Below are 17,768 nucleotides of genomic sequence, written 5' to 3'. Positions count from 1 at the left end.
TTCCTTCCTTCCTTCCTTCCTTCCTTCCTTCCTTCCTTCCTTCCTTCCTTCCTTCCTTCTCTCCCCTCTCTCTCTCTCTCTCTCTCCTCTCTTTCTTTCTTTCATTTTTGTGAGACAGGTTCTCACTCTGCCGTGCATGCTGGAATACAGTGGTGCAATCATAGCTCACTGCAGCCTCAAGCTCCTGGGCTCAAGTGATCCTCCTGCCTCAGCCTTCTGCATAGCTGGGACTACAGGTGCATACCACCACACCCAGCTAATATTTTTTAGTTCTTATAGAGACAGGGTCTCACTATGTTATCCAGGCTGGTCTCAAACTCCTGGCCTCAAGTGATCATCCTACCTCATCCTCTCATAGTACTGGGACTACAGGCATGAAGCAGCATGTCCAGCACAGATATTTCTCTAACCATTTTACAGCAATCAAATTTTACTGAATTCTACTGGAAATCACAAAAGATGTGTTCATTTGGAGAACTTTTATTGGATGTCATTTGTTTTGCAAGATGACACACAACTCAATTCAAGATAAATCTATACAATTTTTGGTACATGAGCATATTATCTTAGCCCATTTTTTCCCAAAGGTATTGTAGGTATAGGAAGTGGAGAATTTCTAAATATGATTTGATTTTCAAAAATTAAATTTTGAGGCAAGTTTCTCAGAAGCACATCAATTGTGGAAATGCCATGCTTTTACATTATTTGTAAATTTTGCTTTTTTTTAGACAGAGTCTCATGCTGTCACTCAGACTGGAGTGGAGTGGTGTGATTTTGTCTCACTGCAACCTCCACCTCCTGGGTTCAAGCAATTCTCTGCATCAGCCTCCTGAGTAGCTGGGATTACAGGTGCCTGTCACCACACTTGGCTAATTTTTGTATTTTTAGTAGAGATGGGGTTTCACCATCTTGGCCAGGCTGGTCTTGAACTCCTGACCTTGTGATCCACTTGTCTTGGCCTCCCAACGTGCTGGGATTACAGGCATGAGTCACTGCACCCTGCCACGTTTTGCATATTTTTGCAAGTTCTGTCTACTGTCTTTGTGTAGTATCTCCTAGGAAAGAAGGCACAAACATAAGAAAGGGACTAATTGTTCCCAACCCTGAGTAACCTCTCTGATAAGAGATTAATATCCAGAATATATATAAAGAATTCTTAAAATTCAACAACAAAAATATGAACAACATAATTCAAAAATGGGCGAAGGATTTGAATAGACATTTCTCCAAAAAAAAGATATACAAATGGCCAATAAGTACATGAAAAGTTGCTCAACATCACTAATCATTAGAAAAATGCAAATCAAAACCACAGTAAGATACCAACTTTCATTCGTTAGAATGGCTACTATTAAAGAAAACACACACACACCAGAAAATGGCAAACGGTGGTGAGGATGTAGAGAAATTGGAATCTTTGTGCATTATTGGTGGGAATGTAAAATGTTACAGCTGTTGTTGAAAACAATTTGATGGTTCCTTTAAAAAGTAAGCATAGGCCAGGAGTGGTGGCTCATGTTTGTAATCCCAGCACTTTGAGAGGCCGAGGCAGGCGGATCATAAGATCAGGAGTTTGAGACCAGCCTGGCCAATATGGTGAAACCCTGTCTTTACTAAAAATACAAAAAAAATAAATGAATAACCGGACGTGGTGGCCCACACCTGTAATCCTAGCTGCTCACAAGACTGAGGCAGGCGAATTGCTTGAACCCAAGAGGCAGAAGTTGCAGTGAGCTATCACCCCACTGCACTCCAGCCTGAATGACAGAGCAGTGGCTCATGCTTGTAATCCCAACACTTTGGGAGGCCAAGACTGGAGGATCATTTGAGGCCAGGAGTTTTAAGACCTCCCTGGCCAACATAGCTAGTGGGACCTTTGTTTTACCTCCTCTCTGATAAGAGATTAATATCCAAAAGCAAAAAGTAAACATAGACTTGTTGATTCAGCACTTTCATTTCTGGATATAAACCCAAAATAATTGAAAGCAGGAACTCGATCAGATATTTGTACAACCAAGTTCATAGAACTTTCGTTCACAATAGCCAAATGGTGAAAACAACCCATGTGTCTATTGATAGATGAACAGATAAGCAAAATGTGTGTCATTTTTCAACGAAATACTATTCAGCCTTAAAAAGGAAATAAATTCTGATGCATGCTACACCCTGGATAAACACTAAAGCCATTACGCTAAGAAAATAAGCCAGTCACAAAGTGACTGTGTGATTCTACCTCTATAATGTACATAGAGTACAAATTTTAAAGACAGAAAGGAGAGTTCTGGTTGCAAGGGAGATAAGGGAGGATAGAGTGGGATGTTATTGTTTAATGGGCAAAGAGCTTCAGTTCTGCAAGATGAAAAAAGTTCTGGATATAGATGGTGGTGGTGGTTGCACAGCAGTATGAATGCAGTTAATACCACTGAACTGTACACTAAAAAACGGTCAGATGGTAAATTATATGTCACGTATTTTACTGCAATAAAAATATTGCTCATGCCTATAATTCCAGCACTTTGAGAGGCTGAGGTGGGTGGATCACTTGAGCTCAGGAGTTCAAGACTAGCTTGGGCAACCTGGCGTACAAAAATTAGCCAGGTGTGGTGGCTGGTGCCTGTGGTCCCAGCTAATCTGGAGGCTCAGGTGAGAGGATCCTTTGAGCCCAGGAGGTGGAGGCTACAGTGAGCTGTGATCGCACCACTGCCCTCCAACATGGAAGACTGAGTGAGACCCTGTCTCAAAAAAAAAAAAATGCGTGTGATAAATGATCTGGTAGGTGATAGAGGCACTCAGCCAATATCAGTCACCCCTCCGCCCTAGACCCTTCAAAGGCAAAGCCAACCAGTTCACAGCTCTCATATCTATAGCATTCTGCACTATGTCCTGAGATTCCCTTTTCTCACTTTTAGATGAAATCAGGGCAGCAGAAGAGGAGGAAACGGAATTACTCGAAGGCCTGTCAAGCCAGCAGATGTTTCTCTGGCTACAAGGACTATTTCTCTTTTCCTTGGTGTGGACCGTGGCTGGCACCATCAACGCGGACAGCAGAAAGAAATTTGATATGTTTTTCCGTAACCTGATCTTGGGCATGAATGATGACCACCCAAGGCCCAAAAGCGTCAGACTCACCAAAAACAACATCTTTCCAGAAAGAGGTAACTTAGCACCCATTTGTTATGTTCTAGTATAATAGTTTGAATTACATGTTCTAAACCCAATCAGAATGTGCAGACCAGTTAAGCCCTTTACAGAAGCCAAGGAAGGCCAGGCAGGCACGGTGGCTAATAAATGTGTAAGGAATGACAGAATTAAAATATCATCCTTGGCCGGGTGTGTTGGCTCACACCAATAATCCCAGCACTTTGGGAGGCCAAGGTAGGCGGATCACTTGAGGTCAGCAGTTTGAGACCAGCCTGGCCAACATGGTGAAAGCCCGCCTCTATTAAAAATACAAACAAAATTAGCTGGGCATGGTGCCATAGGCCTGTAATCTCAGCTACTGGGGAGGCTGAGACAGGAGAATCACTTGAACCTGGGAGGCGGAGGTTGCGGTGAGCTGAGATTTTGCCACTGCACTCCAGCCTGGGGGCAACAAAAGCAAAACTCGGTCTCAAAAAAAAAAAAAAAAAAAAGAGTGACCTGGGTTACACAAATAAATATATGCATTTGCCAAAACTTAGTAAATGTAGCTTAGGATGTGTGCATTTCATTGTAAGATTTATATCAAAGGAAGAAATATATAAACAAATACTGAACACTATGTAATGATAAGCACATAGAAGTATTTAGGAGAAAGTATATAGATGCTTACAATTTTGAATTTTTTTTTTTTTTTTTTTTGAGAGTTTTGCTGTTTTTGCCCAGGCTGCAGTACAATGGCGCGATCTTGGCTGACTAAAACCTCTGCCTCCCGGGCTGAAGCGATTCTCTTGCCTCAGCCTCCTGAGTAGCTGGGATTAAAGGCGTGTGTCATCACACCCTGCTAATTTTGTATTTTTAGTAGAGATGGGGTTTCTCCATGTTGGTCAGGCTGGTCTTGAACTCCTGACATCAGGTGATCTGCCCACCTCAGCTTCCCAAAGTGCTGGGATTACAGGCATGAGCCATCGTGCCCAGCACAATTTTGAATTCTTTTTAAAAAAAAGATATATTAGGGCTGGGCGCGGTGGCTCAAGCCTGTAATCCCAGCACTTTGGGAGGCCGAGGCGGGAGGATCACGAGGTCAAGAGATCGAGACCATCCTGGCCTACATGGTGAAACCCCATCTGTACTAAAAATACAAAAATTAGCTGGGCGTGGTGGCGTGCGCCTGTAGTCCCAGCTACTCCAGAGGCTGAGGCAGGAGAATTGCTTGAACCCGGGAGGCAGAGGTCACAGTGAACTGAGATTGTGCCACTGCACTCCAGCCTGGTGCCTGGCGACAGAGTGAGACTCTGTCTCAAAAAAAAAAGAAAAAAAAATAGATTAATTTTTTTTTTTTTTTTTTTAAAAAAAGATAGATTAATTCCAACATATGGAAAGACAGAGGAATGACCCGGTATGTACTAAAACAAAGAAAAAGCTAATGGTAAAATCTAAAACGTGAGTGTATAAATTTTCACTGTACAACGTCTTCCGTGCTTCTGTATGTTTGAATTTTTCTCACAATAATGAAATAATGAATGAGCAAGTACATACTACTGCCACCTGCCAGGTACTCTTTCTCTGCATAGCTTGCACACTTCATGCGATACATGGTCATCTGTCAGATTGTGAACCCCCAAGAATCTGAAACAGGTCTCAGTTAATTTAGAAAGTTTATTTTACCAAGGTTGAGGATGCATGCCCATGACACAGCCTCAGGGGATCCTCACAACATGTGCCCAAGGTGGTCAGAGCATGGTTTTATACATTTTATGGAGACATGAGACATCAGTCAATGTAAGGTAAACATTGGTTCCTTCTGGAAAAGCAGGACAACTTAAGTGGGGAGGGGACTTCCAAGTCATAGGTAAATGGTTGCCGCCTTTTGAGTTTCTGATTGACCTCTCCAAAGGAGGCAATCAGATATACATTTATCTCAGTGAGTGGAGGGATGACTTAATAGAATGGGAGGCAGGTTTGTCCTCTGCTTGACTTTTCCTTTTAGCTTAATGATTTTGGGGGCCCAAGATATGTTCCTTTCACAAGATGAACTGCATGGAGCCTCTGTCTCTGTATCAATCCATTAGTCACATTGTCGTGCATTCAACATTGAGTTTTTGGTTTGAACAATTTTTGCTTATTTTATTGTAGTAGTAAAATACACACAACACAGGATTTACCATTTTGACCATTTTTAATTGTTCAAATCAGTGGCGTTAAGTACATTCACATTGTTGTACAACTATTATCACCCTTCAGCTCCAGAACGTTTTTTAGCTTCCCAAACTGTAACTGTTCTCATTAAACAGTGCTTCTTCCAATGCCCCTTCTCCACCCCTACCCTGGAAATAACGATTCTGCTTTCTGTCACCATAAAGTGGCCTACACTGGGTACTTCATGTAAGAGGAATCATATGGTATTTGTCTTCTTGTGACTGGCTTATTTTACTTAGCATGTCTTCAGCATTCATCCATGTTGTGGCATTGCTTGACTCCTTAAAATTTTATACATTTTAAGGAGACATCAATCAACATATGTTGACTGATATATATTTAGGGATAATATACATTTAGGGAGACATCAATCAACATATGTAAGGTGAGCCTTGGTTCCATCTGGACGTATGGAAAGGCAGGACAACTTGAAGCAGAAAGGGGACTTCCAAGTCATAGGTAGATAAGAGACAAATGGTTGCATTCTTTTGAGTTTCTGAAATTTCCTTCCTTTTTAAGGCTGAATATATTCCATTTCATGCAGACACCCCGTTTTGTTTATCCATTCATCTGTCAACGGACCCTTGAGTTGCTTCCACCTTTTGGCTATGGTGAATAAAGCTGCTAGAGCGTGGACATACAAATACTGTCTTTTGAGTCTCTGCTGTTTTGGCGTATATACTCAGAAGTAAAAATCTGGATTATACATTAATGCCATGTTTAATTTTTTGAGGAACTTCTATACTGTTTTCCATAGAGGCTGCAACATTGTACATTCCCACCAGTGATACACAGAAGTTCCAATTCTTCCACATCCTCACCAGCGCTTGTATTTTCTCTGTAGGTTTTACTGATAATAGCCATCCTGGTGGGTATGAAGTTCATTCTTACTTTTTAAGAAAAAAAATGTACAATAAAAATATGTAATCAACCAGGCGCGGTAGCTCATGCCACCCACAATCCCAGCACTTTGGGAGGCCAAGGCAGGCGGATCACGAGGTCTGTAGATTGAGACCATCCTGGCCAACATGTTGAAACCCCATCTCTACTGAAATACAAAAAGTTAGCCAGGTGTGGTGGCATGCACCTGTAGTCTAGTCCCAGCTACTCGGGAGGCTGAGGCAGGGGAATTGCTTGAACCCAGGAGGCAGAGGTTGCAGTGGGCCAAGATCGCGCTACTGCACTCCAGACTGGTGATGGAGCAAGACTCCATCTCAAAAAAAAAAGTAATAAAATGACAACTATGATTAACATTTTGATGACAATTCTTTTAGACATTTTCCTATGCATGTTGTGTCTCCAGATTTATTTTTACAAATATGAGATCATTCTGTAGTTTTATCTCCTAGTTTTTGCTATCATTAACAATGTTGTGAACAACATTCTGGTGGCTACATATTTACTTAATTCATTGTTATTTCCTTATGACAATTTCCTAAAATAGAATTGCTGAGTCAAGAGGTTGGTAATATGTTAAAGCTTTTGGTTGCTAAATTTCCCTTAGGCCTCACTGAGTTTTGTGTTTTCAAAATCTCAAGCAGTTTGAAATATGAAAATCATATCTCGGCCAGGCACGGTGGCTCACACCTGTAAGATCACCTGAGGCCAGGATTTCGAGACCAGCCTGGCCAATATGGTGAAACCCCATTTCTACTAAAAATACAAAAATAAGCTGGGCATGGTGGCAGGTGCTTGTAGTTCCAGCTACTTGAGAGGCTGAGGCAGGAGAATCCCTTGAACCTGGGAGGTGGAGGTTGCAGTGAGCCAAGATCACGCCACTGCACTCCAGCCTGAGCAACAGAGCAGGGCTTCGTCTCAAAAACAAAACAAACAAATAAAAATCTCAAGCAATCTGAAATAGGAAAATCATATCTCATTTTAACTTTCTTTTCCTTTAAAAAAAACTTTTGATAGACTTTAGTCTTAAATTTATAGAAAAATGTTGCAGAAAATACAGAGAATTTCCATATGCCGCTTTTCCTCACCCACGCAAACACAGTTCTTCCATTAACATCTTGCAGTACTGTGGTATTATAGTTACAATTGATGAACCAATATTACTAAATTATTAATAAAGTTCATAGTCTACATTAAGATTCACACTCGTGTTGTATGTCCTATGGGTTTTGACCAAGATGTAAATGTCACGTATTCACCATTACAGAACCAGGCAGGATAGTTTTACACAACCCAAAAAATCCTGTGTTCCACCTCTTCATCCTCCCTTCCTCTCCGATCCCCAGGCAACCACTGGTCTTTTTACTGTCTCTATAGTTTTGACTTTTGTAAGATATGATATTCTTGGAATCACACAGTATGTGAAATTTTTAGACTGCTTTATTTCACTTAGCAGTATGCAGTTGAGGTTCCTCTGTGGATTTTTGTTCTTTGTTAGATTCCTTCTTTATCATTTAATAATATTTCATTGTATGTATGTTTATCCATCCACCCACTAAAGAACATTTTGGTTTATTACAATTTTTGGTACTTATAAATAAAGCAGTTATAAACATTTATGTAAAGGCCTTTGTGAATACAGCTTTTCCATTAATTCATTTAGCAAACACATAGACATGCTATTGCTGGGTAATATGTTAAGCCTATGTTTACCTAGACCAAGTCAAGAAGAACAGATTTTTAAATAATTTTGAGTCTTTCTATTTATAAACATGGATTATCTCTCTTCATTCAGACTTTTAAATTTCTTTAGCTAGAGTTTTATAGTTTTCCTCATATAGATCTTGTACATTTTTTTGTTAAATTTATACCTAAGTATTTCTCTTTTTTTGGAGTTAATATAAATGGTATTGTGTTTTAATTTCAAATTCCACTTGTTCATTGCCTGTATACAGAAAAGCATTTGACTTTTTTTTTTTTTTTTTTTTTTTTTTGAGACGGAGTTCCACTCTTGCTACCCAGACTGGAGTGCAATGGCGCGATCTCGGCTCACCGCAACCTCCGCCTCCTGGGTTCAGGCAATTCTCCTGCCTCAGCCTCCTGAGTAGCTGGGATTACAGGCACACACCACCATGCCCAGCTAATTTTTTGTATTTTTTAGTAGAGATGGGGTTTCACCATGCTGACCAGGATGGTCTCGATCTCTTGACCTCGTGATCCACCCGCCTCGGCCTCCCAAAGTGCTGGGATGACTTTTTTATATTAATTTTGTATCCAGCCATCTTGCTATAATCATTTGTAAGTTCCAGGAGATTTTTTGTTGATTCTTTGGGACTTTTTACATAGATAATTATGCCCATTGGCAGACAGTTTTATTTCTTCCTTTCCAATATTTTATTTCCTTTTCTTGTCTTATTCCATTAGCTAGGACTTCCAGTATACTGCTGAACAGAAGTAATGAAAAAGGGCTTCCTTATCCTTTTCCCAGTCTTGGAAGAAAGCATCTAGTTCTTGGCCCTTAAGTGTGATCTTTAGCTGAAGGTTTTTTGTTGATATTCTTTATCAAGGTGAGAAATTCACTCTATTCCTAGTTTACTGAGAGTCTTTGTCCTGAGTGGATGTTGGTTTTGTCAAATGCTTTTTCTGAATCTGTTAATATGGTCATATGATTTTTCTTCTTTATCCTGTTAATGCAATGAATTACATTAATTGATTTTCAAATGTTGAGCCAGACTTATACACCTGGAATAAATACCACTTGATTGTGATGCATAATTACTTTCATACATTGTTGGATTTGATTTGCTAATATTTTGTTGAATATTTTTGCCTTTATGCTGATGAGAGATATTGGTCTATAATTTTTCTGTCTTATAATGTCTTTATCTGGCTTTGATATTAGCGTAATGCTGGCCTCACAGTATGAGTTGTAAAGTGTGTCCTCTGCTTCCTTCTATTTTCCGTAAGAGATTGTAGAGAATTTCTATCATTTCTTCCTTCAGTGTTTGATAGAATTCACCATCGAACCCATCTTGGCCTGGTACTTTCTCTCTTGGAGGGTTATTAATTGTTGATTAATTTTCTTTAATATATAAAAGTCTATTCAAATTATCTACTTCTTCTTATGTGAGTTTTGGTAAATCATGTTTTTCAAGGAATTGGTCTATTTAATTATCAAATTTGTTGGCATAGAGTTGTTCATAATATTCCTTTATTATCCTCTTAATGTCTATAGAATCAGTACTGATGGCCTTTCTTTCATTCTTGATATTAGTGCTGTTTTCTCTTTTTTCCTTGGTTAACCTGTCTAGAGGATTATCATTTTTTTTTTTTTTTAATAGATGGGATCTGCCCAGGCTGGTCTCAAACTCCTGGGCTCAAATGATCCACCCATCTCAGCTTCCTAAAATGCTGGGACTATAGGTGTGACCCACTGTGCTCCTCCTATCAACTTTATTAATCCTTCAAAGATACAGCTTTTGTTAATTTTATCAATTTCCTATTGTCAATTTCATGATTTCTGCAATAATTTTTATTTCTTCTGTTCTGCTTACTTGTATTTAATTTGCTCTCTCTTTCTAGTTTCCTTAAGATGGATGCTTAGATTACTGATTTTAGATCATTCTTCTTGGCTGTGCATAGTGGCTCACACCTGTAATCCCAGCTCTTTAGGAGGCCAAGATGGAGGATCGCTTGAGTACAGGAGTTTCAGCCTGGGCAACATATCAAAATCCCATCTTTACAAAAACAAAAATTAGCTGCGTGTGGGAGCATACCTGTAGTCCCGGCTACTCAGGAGGCTGAGGTGGGATGATTGCTTGAGTCTAGGAGTTTGGAGCCTGCAATGAGCTATGATCGTGCCACTGCACTCCAGCCTGGGTGCCAGAGTAAAAGAGTGAGACCCTGTCTAAAAATAAAAACAAAAAAGTCTTTTATTGCCCAGAATGTGTTCTATCTTGGTGAATGTTTCATGTGAGCTTAAGAAAATATGTAGTCTTCTGTTGTTGAATAAAGTAATAAATGTCAATTCAATCCTGTTGATTGGTAATGGTGCTATGCAGTTTAACTATATTCCTACTTATTTTCTGACGGTTATATGCCAATTGCTGATTGGCAGGGGTGGTTGAAGTATCCGACTATAATATTGGATTTGTCTATTTCTCCTTGAAGTTCTATCAGTTTCGCCATATGTATTTTGGCATTCTGTTTACATTTGAAAAGTGAAAATAGTATCTAATTTAAATTTATTCTTTTTTAAAATTAGAAATGAGGTCGAATTATATATAAAGTGGTAGTTTGTTTTTCATATGTTCTTTATTTAATGTTCTTTTGTAGGTTTTGTTTCTGTTTTGTTTTTAACAGACTGTGTCCCCTTTTGTTTATTTTGCCTGGAATGTGATGCATCCTTTCCATCAGCAAGGAAAAATTTTATTCTCTAGCTACCATATCATTATCTCCTTTTTTTTTGTTTTGGGGCTCTGGTCTTTCCAGGTAGACTTTTCATTTTGATGTCAGCCACCCACAACTTCAGCTATTCTTTTTACTGGCTTCAGTGATTTTAATTCTGCCTTTGTATCTTTTATTTCTGTGTCAGGCTTTCTTAGCACAAGGATGGGAAAGCACAGGGCATGGAGTGAAATTGTCAGACTTCAGACCCTGGCTCCAACACTTACTACTGGGGTGACTTTGAACAACTTCTTTATCCTCCTCAGTTCCCTCAATTATAAAATGGGGACAATAATAATAGTAAGGATTAAATGAGGTAATACTCAAAGTGTTCAAAAATACTTTGAAGAACGCATGGTATGTAGGAAATGTTAAATAAACATGAGCAATTTTGTTGCTATTAACATCATCATGTCTTAGGACATCCATCTCACTTTTTATCTCATCTCGCCTTTTCATCTTAGCTTGTTTTTCCTTTGTCCCTTTCTGTTGCTACTTCATTTAAAATTATGTTTTTCTGCACCTTAATGAAGATACCAGTTTTCCCGAAGTTTGGTTTCAAGTCCTGCATTAAACAAGTTTCAGCCTGGCATGGTGGCTCACCCTATAATCCCAGAACTTTGGGAGGCTGAGGCAGGTGGATTGCTTGAGCCCAGAAGTTCGAAACCATCCTGGACAACATTGCAAAACTCTGTCTCTACAAAAAATACAAAATAATTAGCCAGGCATGATGGCACATGCCTGTAGTCTCAGCTACAGGAAGCAGGAAGATCACTTGAGCCTGGGAGGTTGAGGTTGCAGTGAGCTGTGATACATTCCCCAGCCATGCATGACCACTGCACTCCAGCCTGGGTGATAGAGCAAGACCCTGTCCCCCCGCCCAAAGAAACTTTCAAAGACAAATTCTTCAAGTTAAACTCCATATGACGTTCCTTTACTTTGCAATATTTTTTTCACAGGTTCCACATGTTGTTTTCTGTCTTCCTCATCCTTCAAGATCAGTTTATGCTCTATCTATAAGATGGTACATGAATTGCCCTTGACCTCGCTTTCAGACCACTTTGTGATGACCTCTTTCCTTTCCTTCTGCAACTAAAGGGCTGATGATGTGATGTGCATAGCTCCTACTCAGTTTCTAGGTAATCGTCCCTTATAATATCCTGTCTACAACAATGGCCTCATCTCCTCCCTCCATGTCCTACCCAGCAGATGCAGCATAAAACAAACCTTAATTCTCAACATGTCCTGCAAATGGACTTCTTTGTATATCTTCTTTTGCAGCAGCTTGTTTTAATAAACAGGTTTTTGCTCAGGATGGTGGTTCATGCCTGTAATGCCAGCTACACAGGAGGCTGTGTTGGAAGGATGACTTGAGCCTGGGAGTTTGAGACTAGCCTGGGCAACATAGCAGGACCCTGCGCTTTCTTATAACCATTTTCAAAAGCTTAAAATAGCTTTCTAACCTATCCATGAGGGCCCATGATTAAAATTCTAATGCTGAGTGCTCCAGGAAGGCCTTTCCTGACTTCATGGGATGTTTGCTTTCTAGGATTTCATGATATACAAGGCATGGCATAAATGGATCTCTCGAATAAGTGCTGGAGGAACTACACGGGGAAGCATACATTAATGAAAGCAAGCTGATCCTTGTGGGACTCCATCAATGTTGGGCTCATATTGTTTGACATAGACCTTTGTTTGTCAACCCAGGAGTCTATTTGTCCAGAAAATGCTAAATGTCTCTTTATTCACTCATTCATTGTGTGACCTTTGAAAAGTCACTCGCTGCTCAGTTGAAAAGTTTACCTTATTTTCCCAAGGGCAGGAGAGGACAGCAGAGCTGGGGTAGGAGTGGTAGAAGTGATAGAAGTCATTTACCAATTCGTTACCGATCCATTCCTGAATTTCTGCTGTTCTTCTCTTTCCACTCTCGCACCCAGGCCAGAGTTTAAGTTATAATCACAACACAAAGAGAACAGGAGCCATTTACTCTGATGGAAACCAAGGAGAACTAGAGCTAAGCATTACCAAGTGCCTTCTGTGTGCCCAGAACTATGCTAGATGTTTGACACATATATCTCACTCACTCTGCGTAGTGATTTTCCGAGCTTGACATAAAATCAGGCCTGTTTCACGGATGCGCAAATAGTAACCTTTGCCAAGGTCACACGGCTGGTAAATTCACTTTTACTGGTTAAATCTTTTTTTTTTTTCCTTTTCTTTTCTCTTCTCTTTTTCGACATAGAGCCTCCTTCTGTTGTCCAGGCTGCAGTGCAATGGTATGATCATGGCTCACTGCAGTCTCGACCCCCCCAGGCTCAGATAATCCTCTCACATAGCTGAGACTACAGACACCATGCCTGGCTAATTTTTGTACTTTTTGTAGAGACAGGATTTTGCCATGTTACTCAGCCTGTTCTCCAACTCCCAGACTCAAGTGATTCATCCACCTCGGCCTCCCAAAGTGTTGGGATTACAGGCATGAGCCACCATGTCCAGTCAAATCTTTTCTCATTAGCCTAAATGTTCCCAAATCAAGCCACAATTAGCTCTAGCTCAACATCAGCAAAGGAAGAGGGAAAAATATTTTACTGGTTCAGGCTTTTAGTGTCTCCTTTTTATTGTAAAAGCAATTCTATTCTATTAAAAAAAATTATCAGTAAGTATCTCTTTGTTCATACCACCGTATTGCAGTCATTTCAGTTTTTAAACAGTCAGTTCCCTTACTTGTCCACCTGATTTCATCTCTTTACATAATTGCCATAATGGTATATATTCCACTCTATAATCTATCTATCATTGTTTCTTAAAAGCATTTTCTCTGCTAATACTTAGCTTTTGCAACTATCATTTTAATGACTGAAGAATATTCCATCCATCTTATAAGACCTAATTTTACTTGTCTCCTAATGTAGGATATGTAAGTTATTTCTTTGCCATCACAGATGGTGTTGCATACTCATGTATACAGATTATTTTCATTGTGAATTATTTCCTTATGATAAATTCCCAGAAATGGGATTTCTGACTTAGAGAACATTCTTGTAGCTCTGTAAGCATCATGCCAGATTGCTTTCTAAAAGTATCGCACCAGATTGACTTCTAGGTAAGGCTGCAGAGTGACGTAGAATAACAGAAGATCTCTTTTAAAATACCTAACGAAATCATGGGCTGATCTTAATGAAATCAGCCCATGATTTCATTAGGTATTTTAAGAGATCTTAATGAAATCAGCCCATGATTTCATTAGGTATTTTAAGAGCGATCACTCTGCAGCCTTACCTAGATGAAATAAACAATCATTTTTTAATCCTAAAAAGTCCCCAGCAATAACCAAAGAACGAGTTACAACTTAATTCTACAACACTGTGAAGTAGTGAATAGGAGAGAAAACAAGATTCTGGCCTGACATATCTCCCAACCCAGAACCTGCCACCCCACTGTCTTGCTGAGAGTGATGGGAAGAGGAAAGCAGGTCAGTTAACAACATTCTGAAAGTTCTAATTGGAAATCACCAATGGAGAGGAAAACGGACTATCTAAGGGTTTTTCTTAGATCTTTTGTGCAGGTGCCACACCACCAGCTGCACAAAAGATCTAAGGGAAACCTTTCATCATGGAAGCTCCTGTGTGATGCTGGAGGACCTTAGTATGGATGGGAAAGCCCACCAGGTTTTGCATCTTCCAACCTTGTGCTGTGTGGAGACATGAGCTATAGGAATGAGGCATCACTAGCTGGGATGGGAGTAAGATGGATCCATGGTTCAGAAAATGTAGACAGATTTCAGAGGGTACAGTAGTCAGATTTTCCAGCAGGACAACTGAGCATTTCCCTTTACCCAACCCTGTAGATTAAGGCTATAGAAAAAAAAGTCACACACCCTTCCTTGAATGGTGGCCAACAAAGTAGATAACATAAACCGACCCCAGATAATTTTGGGAAAAATGTCAAGAAGAATTTACCCAATTATATCAGAGCAGAATGGTAAGGCAGTCATGCACACATCAAAGAGAGAAAGGGAGAATGTCTAACAGGTAACATGAATCAAGAGCCAGAAAATATTTCTGTTGAAAGAATTTTGTAATAATAGAAGTTTAATTTTTTAAGTTCATAAATGAATAGCATGGTATAGTGGCAAAAGAATAGAAATATAGATTAAGTGAATAGAATTGAAAATCCAGAAGGTAAACTCTTGGATTTATGGTGACTTGATTTTTGACAATGGTGCCAAGATGATTAAATAGGAAAAGAATGATCTTTTCAACAAATTGTGCTGGAACAACTGAATTATACATGTAAAAGAATAAATTTGGGCTGGATGTGGTGGCTCACGCCTGTAATCTCAGCACTTTGGGAGGCCGAGGTAGGAGGATCACAAGGTCAGGAGTTCAAGATCGGCCTGGCCAACATGGTGAAACCCTGTCTCTACAAAAGATATAAAAAATTAGCCAGGCATGGTAGCATGCACCTGTAGTCCCAGCTACTCAGGAGGCTGAGGCAGGAGAATTGCTTGAACCCGGGAGGCAAAGGTTGCAGCGAGCCAAGATCGTGCCATTACACTCCAAGCTGGGCAACAAGGCAAGACTTTGTCTCAAAAAAAAAAAAAAAAGTGAATTTGTAGTTTTGCCTCACACTGTAGTCAAAATTAACTCAAAATAGATCAAAGACTTAAATGTAAAAGCTAAAACTATAAAACTCTTAGAAGAAAACATGATGCACATTTTTATGATTTTGGAGTAGGCAATGATGTCTTAAGACAAAAGCACAAGCAACAAAATAAAAAATAGACAAACTAAACATCATTAAAATTAAAAACTTTCGTGCTTCAAAGGACATCAAATGAAAAATCCCACAGAATGGGTGAAATTTCTGACAAATTACATATCTTAAAAGGCACTCAAATTTAGAATATATAAAGAGCTATCATAATTGAATAACAAAAAGATCACCTTATTTAAAATGGGCAAAATGTCTGAATAGACAGTTATTTAAAGAAGAGATACAGGCCAGGCATGGTGGCTTATGCCTTTGGTAGGCTGAGGTGGGCAAATCGCTTGAGCCCAGGAGTTTGAGATCAGCCTGGGCAACATGGTAAAACCCCATCTCTACAAAAAATACAAAAATTAGCCAAGTATGATGGTGCACGCATGCCTGTAGTCACAGGTACTTGGGAGGCGGCGGTAGGAGAATCACCTGAGCCTGAAAGGCAGAGGTTGCTGTGACCAAGATCGTATCACTGCACTCCAGCCAGGGTGACAGTGAGATCCTGTCTAAAAAAACATAAACAAAAACAAAAAACAAAACAGGCCAATAAGTCCATGACAAGATGCTCAATGTTATTAGCTATCAGGGAATGATGAGACCCTAGGCTTTGAGCTGGGGTTGTTTGTTTGTTTGTTTTGTATTGTTTTTGTTTTTGAGACAGAGTCTTGCTCCGTCACCCAGGCTAGAGTGCAGTGGTATGATCTCAGCTCACCGCAACCTCCATCTCCTGGGTTCAAGTGATTCTCCTGCCTCAGCCTCCCAAGTAGATGGCATTGCAGGCACCTGCCACCACACTCGACTGATTTTTGTATTTTTAGTATAGACGGAGTTTCACCTTTTTGGCCAGGCTGGTCTCAAACTCCTGACCTCAAGGGATCCACCTGCCCTGGCCTCCCAAAGTGCTGGGATTGCAGGTGTGAGCCACCACGGCCACCCTGAGCTGGGATTTTTGATGAGAAAACCAAAATATCAAACAAATATTAAGACTTTGTTAAGGGCAGGGACTACATTTTCCCCAGTAGCACATTACTCAGTCCTGGCACATTGGAGCCACTCAATAAAATGGGAGCTCATTGTTTGAATGCCCAGTTTATGTAGGGTAACATTTTAGGAGCTTCATATACATTCTCTCATCTAATCCAATAATAATTTTATAAAGAAGATAGTATTAATTCTATGTTAAAGGTGAAGAACTGAGGGTCAGGAACCTTAAGTCACAATATACCTTGGGTTAAAAAGTAAACTTTGAGGTTTGGCATGGTGGCTCATGCCTGTAATCCCAACACTTTGGGAGGCCAAGGCAGGAGACTCACTTGAGGCCAGGAGTTTGACCAGTCTGGGTAACAAAGTGAGACCCCCATCTCTATAAAGAATATAAAGGAGGAGGAGCAGGAGGAGGAAGGGAGGGAGGGAGGGAGGGAGGGAGGGAAGGAAGGAAGGAAGGAAGGAAGGAAGGAAGGAAGGAAGGAAGGAAGGAAGGAAGGAAGGAAATCAACTAAGAGATGAACTAAAACAAAGAACTCTTAAATGGTCTGTGTTAAAAAGACCTGAGCATTGAATCTATTTAACAGTTTGAGCACTGAATCTATTGATATATAAACGTAAGACTAAGGAATGGGAAAATTATGGTTGCAGAACAAAATATAAATAAGTATGAACCCTGACAAAGTGAAAGTTATAGTGTCAATGACAACAAAAGGAACCAGAGAAGGGAAGGTGGAAGGAAGAGTGACTTAATCACCTCACAGTTCACAAAGGAATCAAGGAAATTGGTCTAAACTTGAATCATGTGTATTCACAAATGAAGGGAAGGTGGAAGGAAGAGTGAATTAATCACCTCACAGTTCACAAAGGAATCAATGAAATTGGTCTAAAGTTGAGTATGTGTATTCACAGATGAAATGGTGTGATATCAGGATTCGCCTTAAAATACTCCAAAGAAAGAAGGGAAGGGAAGTGGAGGGGGGAGAGATGAGGAAAGAGGAGAAAGGAAGGATGGAGGGGGAGAGAGGGAAGGAAAGAAAGAGAAGGGGAAGGGCCGGGAGCAGTGGCTCATACCTGTAATCCTAGCACTTTGGGAGGCTGAGGCCAGTGGATCAACTGAGGTCTGGAGTTTGAGACCAGCCTGGCCAATATGTTGAAACCCTGTGTCTACTAATAATACAAAAATTAGCAGGGTGTGGTGGCGAGCGCCTGTAATCTCAGCTACTGGGAAGGCTGAGGCAGAATTGCTTGAAGTCTGGAGGCAGTGGTTGCAGAGAGCCGAGATCGAACTACTGCCCTCTAGCCTAGTGACAGAGTGAGACTCCCTCTCAAAAAAAAAA

At 40.1% G+C, this 17,768-nt stretch overlaps 1 protein-coding gene across 7 annotated transcripts in view; it reads left to right on the top strand.

Annotated features, from left to right (window-relative positions):
• DNAH3 (dynein axonemal heavy chain 3) overlaps positions 1-17,768 on the top strand; it is a 237,164-nt gene that overhangs the window by 125,017 nt on the left and 94,379 nt on the right. For all 7 annotated transcript variants that reach the window (XM_037740562.1, XM_017534343.1, XM_037740566.1 and 4 more), the window contains one exon: positions 2,910-3,155. In XM_037740562.1, the coding sequence (XP_037596490.1) occupies positions 2,910-3,155 (246 nt within the window). The remainder of the gene's footprint in view (positions 1-2,909; positions 3,156-17,768) is intronic.

This window comes from Cebus imitator, unplaced genomic scaffold (genome assembly GCF_001604975.1).
Source record: "Cebus imitator isolate Cc_AM_T3 unplaced genomic scaffold, Cebus_imitator-1.0 Scaffold85, whole genome shotgun sequence".
NCBI classification, from domain to species: Eukaryota; Metazoa; Chordata; class Mammalia; order Primates; family Cebidae; genus Cebus; species Cebus imitator.
Note: the sequence above shows the minus strand (reverse complement) of the source record. Positions and strands in the feature narration are given on the sequence as shown.